This window comes from Palaemon carinicauda, chromosome 9, assembly GCF_036898095.1.
Source record: "Palaemon carinicauda isolate YSFRI2023 chromosome 9, ASM3689809v2, whole genome shotgun sequence".
Lineage (NCBI taxonomy): Eukaryota > Metazoa > Arthropoda > Malacostraca > Decapoda > Palaemonidae > Palaemon > Palaemon carinicauda.
This window is the reverse complement of record NC_090733.1, coordinates 119,382,494-119,396,006: the sequence shown is the minus strand read 5'-3', so window position 1 is coordinate 119,396,006 and position 13,513 is coordinate 119,382,494. Positions and strand designations below refer to the sequence as shown.

The 13,513-nt window shown below is 44.1% G+C and overlaps 2 protein-coding genes across 3 annotated transcripts in view; both read left to right on the top strand.

Moving 5' to 3' along the window:
* Nucleotides 1-13,513, top strand: part of LOC137647105 (uncharacterized) — a 371,223-nt gene that overhangs the window by 330,987 nt on the left and 26,723 nt on the right. The window lies entirely within an intron of this gene.
* LOC137646852 (protein RRP5 homolog) overlaps nt 1-13,513 on the top strand; it is a 56,298-nt gene that overhangs the window by 34,556 nt on the left and 8,229 nt on the right. Inside the window, exons 3-5 of the mRNA XM_068379926.1 lie at nt 1,043-1,171; nt 5,829-5,969; nt 6,515-6,641. Coding sequence (XP_068236027.1) covers nt 1,043-1,171; nt 5,829-5,969; nt 6,515-6,641 — 397 coding nt within the window. The remainder of the gene's footprint in view (nt 1-1,042; nt 1,172-5,828; nt 5,970-6,514; nt 6,642-13,513) is intronic.

Genomic DNA, 13,513 nt, shown 5'->3' with positions numbered 1-13,513 from the left:
ACGGTCGGCTAAGAAGCCTTCCACATCCTTGTTGATTTGGCGGGTGTTCAATTCTTTCTTGAGAAGCGCCGAGGTTAAAGGTTGTGATGAGGTCCTTTAGTATGGGTTGCAGCCCTTTATACTTTAGCCACCTAAGAGTCGTTCAGCATCCTAAGAGGACCGCTACGCTCAGTAAGGAAGACGTACTTATTAAAGGCAGAGTAAGGGTTCAAGTCGACTTCCTTACCAGGTACTTATTTATTTTTTTATTGTTATTTTGAATAACTAATAAAAATAATAAAAATGAAATACGGGATACTTAGCTTCTTTGTTAACATGTATACTGGTCTCCACCCACCACCCTGGGTGTGAATCAGCTACATGATCATCGGGTAAGTTTAATATTGAAAAATGTTATTTTTATTACTAAAATAAATTTTTGAATATACTTACCCGATGATCATGATTTAAATGACCCGCCCTTCCTCCCCATAGAGAACCAGTGGACCGAGGAGAAAATTGAGGTCTTGTTGACAAGAAGTACTGGAGTACCTGACCACAGATGGCGCTGTTGTGTACACCCCCACCTGTATAGCGATCGCTGGCGTATCCCGACCGTAGATTTCTGTCGGGCAACAGAGTTGACAGCTACATGATCATCGGGTAAGTATATTCAAAAATTTATTTTAGTAATAAAAATAACATTTTACTTTCATGAGTAAGCAATTTTTTTTAACATGGAGGAAAAGATTCATTTTGATAACCAATACTCTTTCCTAATAACTTCTAATTTGCATGTAACTCTCACGCATATTGGCTATATCCAAGTGAACTGAACGATTGTAATTAATGTCAAGGACAGTATTTTGATTCCAGATAATGTAATTGTAGTTCTCTTTGCTGAATTTTTTTTATTTGCTCCTAAATAACTTTTGTTTAATGTCTTGAAACTGCTCATGATTAATTTGATTATCTGGTGATTAAAGTTTTTTTCTGTTATGTTCCTTTATGAGGGCATGAAATTTTCTGTGGCTCTCATTTATCTTAAATTTTTTCTTTATAGGTGAAAAGAAGTAAACCAAAAAAGTCTGTGAAGAGAAAGAAGGAATCAATAGATGAAGATGATTTTGAATTGAAGAAGCAAAAGTTTTCTGATGAAGTGGTGGTTTATTTTGAACCACTGTCGTACCAGGTGAGTTCAAGCTAAGAAACTGGTGGTGTAGAGTTACATTTATTTTTTCGCTCTCTAGTTCTAGGTGTTTTTCGTTTTGGATAATTATACTTTTAAGGCAGGTTATATTTCTCTCGTGTATTATAACCCTGTGAGACATCAAAGAGGTGGAGCTAGGGGGAGAGTGACTGCTCCCCGCACTCTAGTTTTGGGGTGTTTGAATGTGCGTGGATGTAGTACGATAGAGAGTTAAAGATGTGAGATTGGAAGTATGTTTAGGAATAGAAGGATGGATATATTGGCTTTGTGTGAGACAAAGATAAAAGGGGAATGTCTGGTAGAGTGTCTGGGATTGAAAGGGGAAGAGCAAGAGAAGGTATGGCTTTATTGCTGAGTGAATGGATGACAGGTAAAGTAGTGGAATGGAAGGAGATATCATCTAAGTTAATGTGGGTAAGGGTTAGGTTGGGTAGGAAATGTTGGGCTTTTGTCAGTGCGTATGAGCCAGGTTGTGAGAAAAGTGAAGAAGAGCGGAATGAGTTCTGGAATGAATTAACTAGGTGTGTAGAAGGACTGGGTAGAAGGAATTATGTAGTTGTCATGGGTGACTTAAATGCTAGAATGGGCGCTGGAGAGGTAGAAGGTGTCATTGGGAAGTATGGCGTACCAGGTGTAAATGAGAGTGGTGAGAGACTGGTAGATAATGTGTGTTGAGCAAGAGATGGTGATAAGTTCTAGCTTTTTCAAAAAGAAAGATAAAAACTAGTATACATGGGTAAGAGTGGCAAATGGAAGAGTGGTAGAAAGGGCATTAATGTATTATGTTTTGATAACTAAAAGAATGTTTGGAAGATTGGAAGACGTGCACATGTTTAGGGGTATGTCTAACGGTATGTCTTATCATCTTTTGGTGGAAGGAAAATTAGTTGCAGCAAAAGAGTGGGGGAATAGAGTAGGTGGATGTAAAAGGGAGCTAGTGAGGGTTGAAGAGCTAATAAAACCAGGGGTTAAAAGTAAATATCAAGAAAAGTTGAAAATGGCATATGACGAAGTGAAAGTAAGAGAAACTGGTAATTTAGAGGAGGAGTGGAAGTTAGTAAAAGAAAATTTTATTGGGATTGCAAGTGATGTGTGTGGCAAGAAGTTTGTTGGAGGCAGCATGAGGAAGGGCAGTGAATGGTGGAATGAAGGAGTGAAGGTAAAAGTGGAAGAGAAAAAGAGGGCTTTTGAAGAATGGCTGCAGAGTAATAGTGTAGAGAAGTATGAAAAATATAGAGAAAAATGTAGAAGTAAAGCGCAAGGTAAGTGAGGCAAAGGGGGCAGCTGACCTGAGGTGGGGTCAGGGACTGGGTCATTCATATGAAGAGAATAAGAAGTAGTTTTGGAAAGAAGTGAAGAGAGTAAGGAAGGCTGGTTCAAGAATTGAAGAGACAGTGAAAGATGGAAGTGGAAGGTTGTTAAAAGGAGAGGAGGCAAGGAAAAGGTGGGTGGAGTATTTTGAAAGTTTACTGAATGTTGAGGATAATAGGGAGGCAGATATAATTGCTGTTGCAGGTGTTGAGGTGCCAGTGATGGGAGATGAGAATGAGAAAGAGATTACAAGAGAGGAAGTGAGGAGAGCACTAGATGAAACGAGAGTAGGAAAAGCATCTGGTATGGATGGTGTGAGAGCTGAGATGTTGAAGGAAGGGGGTGTGATTGTACCTGAATGGTTGGTGAGATTTTTTAATATGTGTTTTGTGTTGTCAATGGTACCAGTAGATTGGATTTGTGCATGTATTGTACCACTATATAAGGGTAAGGGAGATGTGCATGAGTGTTGTAATTCAAGAGGTATTAGTTTGTTGAGTGTAGTTGGAAAAGTGTATGGTAGAGTACTGATTAATAGGATTAAGGATAAAACAGAGAATGCAATCTTAGAAGTACAGGGTGGTTTTAGAAGAGGTAGGGGTTGCATGAATCAGATTTTTACAGTTAAGCAGATATGCGAGAAATATTTAGCAAAAGGTAAGGTGTATGTTGCGTTTATGGATTTGGAGAAAGCGTATGATAGAGTTGATAGGGAAGCAATGTGGAATGTGATGAGGTTATATGGAGTTGGTGGAAGGTTGTTGCAAGCAGTAAAAAGTTTCTACGAAGGTAGTAAAGCATATGTTAGGATAGGAAATAAAGTGAGCGATTGGTTTCCGGCGAGAGTGGGGCCGAGACATGGATGTGTGATTTTCACCGTGGTTGTTTAACTTGTATATTGATGGAGAGGTGAATGCTCGAGTGCTTGGAAGAGCATTGAAACTGGTAGACGAGAATGACCATGAATGGGAGGTAAATCAGTTGTTGTTTGCGGATGATACTGTACTGGTTGCAGACGCGGAAGAGAAGCTTGGCTGATTAGTGACAGAATGTGGAAGGGTGTGTGAGAGAAGGAAGTTGAGAGTTAATGTGGGTAAGAATAAGATTATGAGATGTACGAGAAGGGAAGGTGGTGCGAGGTTGAATGTCAGGTTGAATGGAGAGTTACTTGAGGAGGTGGATCAGTTTAAGTACTTGGGGTCTGTTGCAGCAAATGGTGGAGTGGAAGCAGATGTACGTCAGAGAGTGAATAAAGGATGCAAAGTGTTGGGGGCTGTTAAGAGAGTAGTAAAAAATCGAGGGTTGGGCATGAATGTAAAGAGAGTTCTGTATGAGAAAGTGATTGTACCAACTATGATGTATGAATTGGAGTTGTGGGGAATGAAAGTGACGGAGAGACAGAAATTGAATGTGTTTGAGATGAAGAGTCTAAGGAGTATGGCTGGTGTATCTCGAGTAGATAGGGTTAGGAACGAAGTAGTGAGGGTGAGAACGGGTGTAAGAAATGAGTTAGCTAGAGTGGATATGAATGTGTTGAGGTGGTTTGGCCATATGAAGAGAATGGAAAATGGCTGTCTGCTAAGGAAGGTGATGAATGCAAGAGTTGATGGGAGAAGTACAAGAGGAAGGCCAAGTTTTGGGTGGATGGATGGAGTGAAGGAAGCTCTGGGTGATAGGAGGATAGATGTGTGAGAGGCATGAGAGCGTGCTAGAAATACTAATGAATGGCGAGTGATTGTGATGCAATTCCGGTAGGCCCTGCTGCTTCCTCCGGTTCCTTGGATGACCGTGGAGGTAGCAGCAGTAGGGGATTCAGCGTTATGAAGCGTCATCTGTGGTGGATAACGTGGGAGGGTGGTCTGTGGCACCCTAGCAGTACCAGCCAAACTCGGTTAAATCCCTTGCCAGGCTGGGAGGAATGTAGAGAGGAGAGGTCCCCCTTTTCTGTTTCATTTGTTTTATGTCGGCTACCCCCCAAAATTGGGGAAGTGCCTTGGTATGTGTATAATGTATGTATTATTTTATTGTTATTCAAAGGCATACTGCACTTGGTGTGATGTTGAAGGTGTGTAGATATCAAGTTTGCTTAATTTAGTGCTGATGTTGTTCATTTTAGACAAAGCAAAATCATTTATAATTGGAATAAACTTGAGAACTCTTACCTGTTTCAATAAGTTGATGGATCAGTTTATGTTTAATATACTAGTCTAAAGGACAGCTTTAATTTTTAGTAGCTAGCCACCATCTTTGTATTCCTTTTATGTATGATTTGAATCTTTCACATGCAAATGACTTTCCGTATGTCTTTAAGAGAGGAAGGAAGTTATAATGATATTATCAGAGTTAAGGTGCTGTGTGGTCTCCAAAGACTTTCTTCTAAAAGCCTAGAACAGGGAATTCAATCCAATACTTTTCATACTATACCCACATGACATGTGGTTTGGCCTAGAAAACAACCTTGTTGCATACGCAGATGATGCTACTCTTTTTACATCAATTTCATCTCCTGAATGTAGATCTGGGGTTGATGAATCCCTAAATAAAGATTTAGCTAAAATTAGTGCATGGTGCAAATTTTGGGGTATGAAGTTGAATCCTAACGAAACTCAAACTATGATTGTAAGTAGGTCAAGGATAGTGGTTCGTCAACATCCGGATCTCAGCATTGATAATGTTTCTTTTAAGATTTTAGGTGTGAGTCTTGATAGCAAATTTACTTTTGAGAAACACATTAGGTCTTCTTCTTCAATTGCACAAAAAATTGGCTTATTGGGAGTCTTTTAAGATTTTTTTGTGATCAATCTATTCAGAAGTGTTTTAATTCTTTGATTCTACCTTGTTTTGAGTATTTTTCTCCTTTCTGGTCTTCAGCTACTGATTCTCATCTTAATTTGTTGGAGAGGAACTTACGGTCTATTAAATTTCTTATTCCTGATCTATATATTAATCTCTGGCACCGTCGTTCAGTTAGTTTATAATGCATGTTGCATAAGATTTTTTATAATTCTGACCATCCTTTACATCCAGATCTTCCTGGACAGGTCTCCTTTTTTGCTATTTACACCAACACTCCTAACTCCCATTTATCAGGTTTTGCCTCTTCTTGTAATAACGGTATTAAAATTATAATAATCATTAATTTATTTTTTTGTGTGTGTAAAATTTTACATGATGTTACTTTTCTTATTTCCATTGATTTATTTACATGATGTTACTTTTCTTATTTCCATTGATTTATTTACATGATGTTACTTTTCTTATTTCCATTGATTTACTGGGGGTTTAAAGGGGGAATTTTCAGATTGTTTTATAATTTTGTATTTTGCAGAATTTGCCACCTGGACTAGTCACCATCGGTTGCATACACAACATCACTAAATATGACTTAGGTGTGAGTCTTCCTTTTATGGTTTCTGGAAAGGTCCCAATCACACGAATAAGTCGGTCTTATACTGCTCTCCTGAAAAAGGTTAGAATACATTAATAGTTTTATCTTTCAGCTCCCGTTGCTTCTGTAGTTCTCTGCTTATTCATTTGATTTTATCCGTTAAAGTACATAAAACTGTCAACTAGAGTATGGGGTCCATTCCTCAGGCAGTGCAGGGATTAAAATACAAGGGGAAGTTTTAGAATTTTTTATTGAATTTCCTTACTTGCCTGTCTCTGTCTGTTTGTCTTTCATACACTATCTCTACAAAAGTTGAAGATATAGAGACTCAAACCTCTCTCATTTAAGATTGCTTAGGATTTCTCTAACTCCTATCAGCTCTCGACTGCTTTCATTATCGGAGTGCTTGGGCTTATAGCATTATGCTTTTCCAACCTGTTGTAGCTCGGCTAATGATGATGATAATTATTGTAAATTTTGCTCACTTTGTAATTTTACAGCCTTTTTTTTTCAGTTATGTCATGTTTACTTCTTGTAAAATAACTCGTCAGAACATAAAGGAATGTGATCTATATAATGAAATACTATACAGTATTAGCTATTTTTATTATGTCAATTTCATTTAGGTAACTGAATCCAGTAATGCTGATGAAGGAGAAGATGAAATTTTTTCCTTGCAATCTCTCTTCAAGAAAGGTCAATATGTAGTCACAAAAGTGGAATCTGTTGAAAAAAGTGATCGCGGTCATAAAGGTGGGTATAGTAACTGACTTTTGAAATATTTTATAATATTTTTTATTCCTACGCAGGTACAAATTTATGAGTCATTTATATCGGTTACTCATAGTCTCATTTTCTACAACCAGACAATTGAGGAAAAAAGTTTGATTGCATCATGCTACAGTTGCTAAGTAACCACAGTGCATGTGGTACAAGGCGCCCACTCATGATGCTCTTTACTACACTCCTTGCCTAGAAGTTAAGATGACACATCCTCACTTCCTATATGATCTAACCGCATTAACTTTGCTTATCCTTATAGTATTTAGTGCTTGTGGCTTATGTGCTCTTCATTATTCACGGTCACTTGCGTTACCATTCATTATCTATGAGTTACAAGTGAGTGCTTTGTGGCTAGTGAGTCTCTTCGCTGGTGTTCTTGCCCCGGCCGTGACAGTTGTCCTTGTGGCACCCTCATGAGCTGGGTGGAGATCCACAGCTTGTTTGCCCCTCTTGCTAAAGCAAGAAATATTCAGTGGAATCACCATGTAAGTATTGTTGGGAGCGGCCATCCTTCCAGTGGGAAAGATATTATTCTCGTTGCAGGAAACTAAGTGAGGTAGCTCCTTTATCTTCTCCCAACAGTGGTTGATAGTGAATGCTTGTCTCTGCGACGAAGGTTTTTCCCTGATACTCTGTGCCAAGAGTCCACTGAAACTCCATCCACAAAGGGTGACGGCCATCGTAATTTTGATAGTGTCGATTTTGTATGGTGTGAGCTTGAGCCGGTACTTGTAGAGAATACCTTGGCTGCAGCTGCCACGAGCCCTAAGCTAGGTCCCAGTGCCTGATTATCATGTTTTGGACAGATCCCCCATGAGTGTTCAGTATGTGAAAGATGTTTAGGAGAAGATCTATCTGTTTTTGGAAGCAAGTCCAATTCGAGCGTCAAAAGCCTATTCACATTCCTGTTTGCGGAACCGTAGAGATGAGATGGCTTTTCCCCCTAGTTCTGAGGCTGCCTTGTTGTTAGACTTTACCAGTCCCCAGCTCGTTCACAAGAGCTGGGCTTGCCTCGTATGCATATAGGACATAAGCAGCGATCTCTTCTTCAGAATCTCAAGGACTCTAGTAGCTTATGACAAAGATTGTCGGACCTCTTCAGTTGTGTCCACACCCCAAAGCTTGCCAAAGCCAAGCTATTCTTTTATTTTGTCCTCTTCTTCCAGGCCTGTCAGAACTGAGAAGTCGAGTAGGACAAAGCCAGGGTTAATTACTTTTCACAGGCTTGACGTTCAGCACAATAAGGCTGGACACGCCGTGTGCTTGATGATGTCACTCCACGCTCCATCTTCCCTCTGCATGATGAAACTCCCCTACGTGTTGAGAAAGCCAGCAATAGAAAATTTTTGATTGTTCCTACACTAAATACAAACCCCAATTCTTTACTATAGGAGATATTCTAGCGCGAGCTGGAAAATACGGCAGAAAACCTTAACAAGGTCGTTGACGACCGGGCTGGTAGCTATCCCCCTGTTGTGGGTGGGGGACTGCCGGCCAGTAGCTACTGAGTACCTTCAATGGAATTCTAGCCGTTGCAGTGGTAACACCGCTGCTCCCGCTTTTGTTTGACTGGCAGACTAGCCTTTCTTTAAGTGTGTTTTTTATTAACTTTTTCTTTTTTCTCTTTAATTAGATGTGATGTCCTCTAATTTGAGAAAGTGTCCCGGGATTCCTCCGAAATCTTGTGGCACATTTATGTCTCCACTGGAGGTGGATCCTCATTCCCTATGCCCTTCATGCAGAGGTCAAAGGTGTACTGAAGACTCCCCCTGCCAAGTATGTAAGGAATGGTCGCCTACGCAGTGGGATAAGTTCATGAAGAGGAAGAAGAAGAAATCCTAGAAGGATTCGTTGCCTCCAGATTCGCCGTCGAAAGGTAAGGAGTCTCGGGCCTCTTCTTCTGCCCCTCGATCTCTTCCTTCAGACTTCGGACTCTTCCTTGCCTCCTTCCTCCGGGGAGAAGTCAAGGAAGAGCGGCACCATTGACTTAACACCCATTCCCCCGGGGCAGGCGAATCAAGTTGCCCCCCCCCCCCCCCCCCCCCCCAGTGGGATAGTTTCGTCCGTCATCGGAAATAATTCTATTACCGCTTCTATTCCCGATAACGTGCGAGCGGTATGGCCTGCCCTTGGACTTCCTGGTTCTCGTTCTTCCTCGCCTTCTATCTCTTCACGAAATGTCTCGCCGATACACGATAAGCGCTCTCGTCATAAACATAGGAGTAATATTTCCTCGCGTTATCGTTCGGCTTCGCGATCGTCTTCCTCTCGCGGGGAATCATCTAGGCGCTATAAGAAGAGCTCTACGAAACGTTCGCGCTCTTCTTCACGAGAGAGTTCTTTCAAGCGCAGTAAGCGCTCCCGTTGGGGCGAGGTTAAATCTGATCATCCCCAGAGCGCAACCAAGGGAAGAGAACACTGAGCATGATTCCTCTCCTTCACATTCCTTCGCGAGAAGCTCAGCTTGCACTGTGAAGGCGAGAGAGAACACTTCTTCTCGCCGTCATTTAGTATCATGAGAGAGAGAGTGCTCCCGTACGTCAAACTTCCAAGCGCGCGAGGTCATTCTCCGCGCCCTCGCGTTTCAGACAGAACAGCACCCATTCCCGTACTTTCTAATGAATTACGAAATATGGGCTTCGCGAGAACTTCGGAAGAATACACAGGGGTTCAGCCCTTCTCCTCTTCGGCTGAGAACAGAGGTGAAAGGCCAGGCCGCCGATCAACGCATTCTCTTATTGAGACAGTACCGATAATTCGGTCGTCTTCCCCTAAACCTTCAACTTCCAGGCAGGATCTTGCGCGCGCGGTGCCATCAACCAGCGCTCAGCCTTCCTCTGGATTGTCGGCAATGGAGTATGTTACCTCGCCGTTACCTTCAGACATTGGGGCTTCTACCGCCCTCCCTCACGAGGAATTAGCGCGACCTGAGGATTCCTCGGAGGAACTACCATTAAAAGACTTAGAGTCCGCCTATCTGAGGGCTCTAAGAACGATGTGTAATATCTCAGGTCTCGGAGATTTACACCTGTCGCCTCGTCATACCGACGCTCCAGCTTTAGACAGACTATGTCGTCCTCCACCTAACCCTAAGACCAGAATCGAACTTCCCTGGTCTATTCACACTGCAGGCCGTCTGTGGAAGGTCTCGCAGGCGGTCTCAGGTGTCAGGTGAAACGAATTCCTTGATGTCTTAAGGATCCCATGAGATGCTGCAGTTTCCTTTTTCGAGGCAAAGGCGTTTTTACAAGGTCAGAGACGCCAACCCTAAGCCTCTGACACTTGATCCCCTCACAGCAAGGCTTACACCTGGCTGCTCTGCAGAGAGAGACTCTTCCCTTCCAGTCTCCTTTACCGCAGCAGAAGCCTCGACAATGGAAGCAGCGTCAATGTCTCTTCTAGAGGCACTATCCTGGTTTGACACATGGTCTGGCACAGTGGGCTACCTTGCAAGTCACGAAGACCTTTCAAACCAAAATTCCATGCAGTCTCTGCAGGAAGTCCTGGCTGCTGGGGCCAAGACAATGGACTTTCTAACTTCTACGGCTGCAACGATGTGGGGCAACTGGATTCTCAAAAGGAGGGAATCGGTAGTCTCCAGACTGCATAGGAGCATCGGAAAATCTGAGAAATCTGATTTGAGGAACTCTGATCTCCTACAACCTCTCCTCCTCTCTAGACAAGCAGTCTCCTCCACCTTAGAGACTTGGAGGAAGGAGACGCAGGACACTGCAATGCAAAAGGCTGCTTCCTTTCGTCCAATGCAATAGCAGCCAACTTCACAACCCAAGGCAACAACCGCATCTCCACTGCCAGCCAAGAACCCCAGCTGCCCCTCTTTTACACCCAAACCTATGGGCAGAGGAAAGTCGGCTCCTCCTAAGGCTAAAGGCAGAGGGAGTAACCCTAGACAGAAATAGGGTCTCGACTCCCCCCTCGCAATGCGTAGTGGGGTGCCTGCAGGGGAGTTGAAGGAGTTGGAAAGCTATGGGGGCCATGCAATGGACCATAAGGGTGCTTCGTTGGGATACCGCATTCCCTTCATAGACTCTCCTCCTCCTCTAATTCACCCCCGATCTCGTCCTTCCAGGTCCCTCGGGATCCCGGGAAACAGCAAGCCCTAGCTCGGGAGATACAGAGCATGCTTCTAAAAGACGCCATTCAAGAGGTTTCCGACTCTTCCCCGGGGTTTTTCAGTCGCCTCTTTCTAGTAGAGAAAGCCTCGGGAGGTTGGAGACCAGTAATAGATCTTTCGACTGAACCAGTTCGTGAAGCAGACTCCATTCAAAATGGAGACAGCGGCTTTCGTCACCCAAGCAGTACGCTCAGGAGACTTCATGGCATCTGTAGACTTGAGAGCTGCTTATTTCCAAGTGCCAATCCATCACACATCTCGGAAATTCCTATGCATCCTGGCTCAGGGTCGAATCTTCGAGTTCAAAGTCCTGTGCTTCGGCCTCTCAACCGCCCCACAGGTCTTTACGAAGATCTTCGAACTCGTATCTTCGTGGGCGCACAAACTTGGAATTCGTCTGCTAAGATATCTGGACAATTGGCTACTCCTGGCCTCGTCCAAAGAGCTAGCTCTAGATCATCTGAGAAAACTTCTGAGTCTTTGCAAGGATCTGGGGATCCTTGTAAACGCAGAGAAGTCTTGCTTAACTCCGACTCAAGTCTTGAACTATCTGGGTATGTCCATCAACACCCAGGCAGGGAGAGTGTTTCCGTCGGAAGACAGGCTTCGGAGACTGGATCAGTCCATCACCCATCTCTTGTCTCCACTACCACCTTCAGCCAAGTCGTGGCAGTGTCGTCTGGGCCATCTTGCCTCTCTGGAGAAACTAGTTCCAGGCGGGAGATCGAGAATCAGAAGTCTCCAATGGCATCTGAAGACCCATTGGTCTCAAAAGTCAGATTCCTCATTCTTGGCGGTGGAGGTCCCAAGTCTGGTGCTACAAGATCTTCATTGGTGGTCGACCAGAGAGAACACCCAAAAGGGCATTCCCCTCCAAAACCCGAGTCCGAAGTTAAAACTCTTTTCGGACGCGTCGCTACGGGGATGGGGTTCCCACCTAGGCCCCAAATTAGCATCAGGAGTTTGGTCTCCGATAGAGAAGTCTCTCCATATAGACCACCTAGTATTATTAGCTGCCTGGAAAGGCCTAAAATTCTTTGTAGAAGATCTACACGGACGAGAGGTGGTTCTGATGAGCGACAACTCCACAGCCGTCTCGTACATCAACAAACAAGGGGGTACTCTGGCAAGAGACCTCTGTCTGTTAGCAGTCCAGGTCTGCCAGTGGGCAGAAAGCCACAACATTTCTCTTTCAGCCAGGTTTATTCCGGGCCGGAGAAACATCGTGGCGGATCAGCTGAGCAGGCATCATCAAGTGCTGAGTGGAGAATGGTCTTTGGATCCTCGAGTAGCGAAGACAGTGATAGCTTTGTGGGGTTTACCCACAATAGATCTGTTCGCCACCTCTCTGAATGCGAAGCTTCCCCGCTACGGGTCCCCAGTTCCAGACCATCAGGCAGCGATCCAGGACGCCCTCCAACACTCCTGGGACAACCTGGATGCTTATGCCTTCCCTCCCTTTTGCCTGCTCAGAAAGGTGATCAACAAAATCAGGTTCTCTCAGGACTGCAAGCTAACTCTAATAGCTCCGGCTTGGCCAAGCAGAGAGTGGTACGCTGATCTCCTTTCCCTGCTGGTTCAAGTGTCGAGGTTCCTGCCTCCAGAACCCCGTCTGTTGACGCAGCCACACAGTGGTATCCCCCACGGGAGAATCCACTTCCTGAAACTTCACGCCTGGAGGCTGTCCAGTCTCTCCTCAGAAGCAGAGGCTTTTCAGGAAAGGTGGCTGAACACATGTCCAGGCACCTGCGCCAATCTTCCTCAAACCTCTACCAAGCAAAATGGGGAGTGTTTGCAGCTTGGTGTAGAAGGCGAGGCGTGTCTCCACTCGATCCCTCTCTTCCTTTAGTGGCAGGCTTCCTAGTTTATCCCAGGGAGGAGAAACTCTTTCAGTCTCGGCAATTAAGGGCTATCGTTCAGCCTTAAGCCTCATCTGCAGACTGAGAGGAGTTGACCTTTCCACCTCAGAAGATATCACCTTGTTGATTCGAGGTTTTGAGAGATCTTACCCCCCAGTGGAGATTAGACCACCACCTAGGGACGTGTCCCTGGTCTTACGCTCCTTAAAGGGGCCTCCATATGAGCCCTTAAATAAGGCATCTGATTTCTTCCTCACCCTTAAGACCGTCTTCCTAGTAGCTCTGGCCTTGACAAAAAGGGTTAGTGAACTTCACGGTCTATCCTACGAAGTCACCCATACTAGAGGATGGGGGGAAGTCTCTCTCAACTTCGTGCCAAGTTTTGTGGCCAAAACCCAGAATCCTTCATCTGCCGATGAGAGGTTTAGAGAATTTCAATTTTCCAGCCTCAATAGGGCTACTCAGGATACTGACCAATTGCTACTGTGGCCGGTCAGGGCGCTAAGGAAATACCTGAAGCGCACCAGACCTTTCAGACCACGCCTCCGTCATCTCTTCCTCAGCACCAACAAGGTTAAGAAGAGAATCTCTCGCAACACCATCTCTTTCTGGCTCAAGAAAGTTATTGCGAGAGCCATTCACGGAGACCCTGAGGCAGCTCAACCCAAAGCCCATCAAGTTAGGGGAGTAGCTGTCTTGCTGGCGTTTAAGAAGAATTTCTGTCTCCCAAGTCTTAAGAGCTGGAGTCTGGAAGCGCCAATCTACATTCATCACTCACTATTTATCAGATGTGACACATAGATCTCTAAACACCTTTTCTATAGGACCTATTGTGGCAGGTCAGCAGG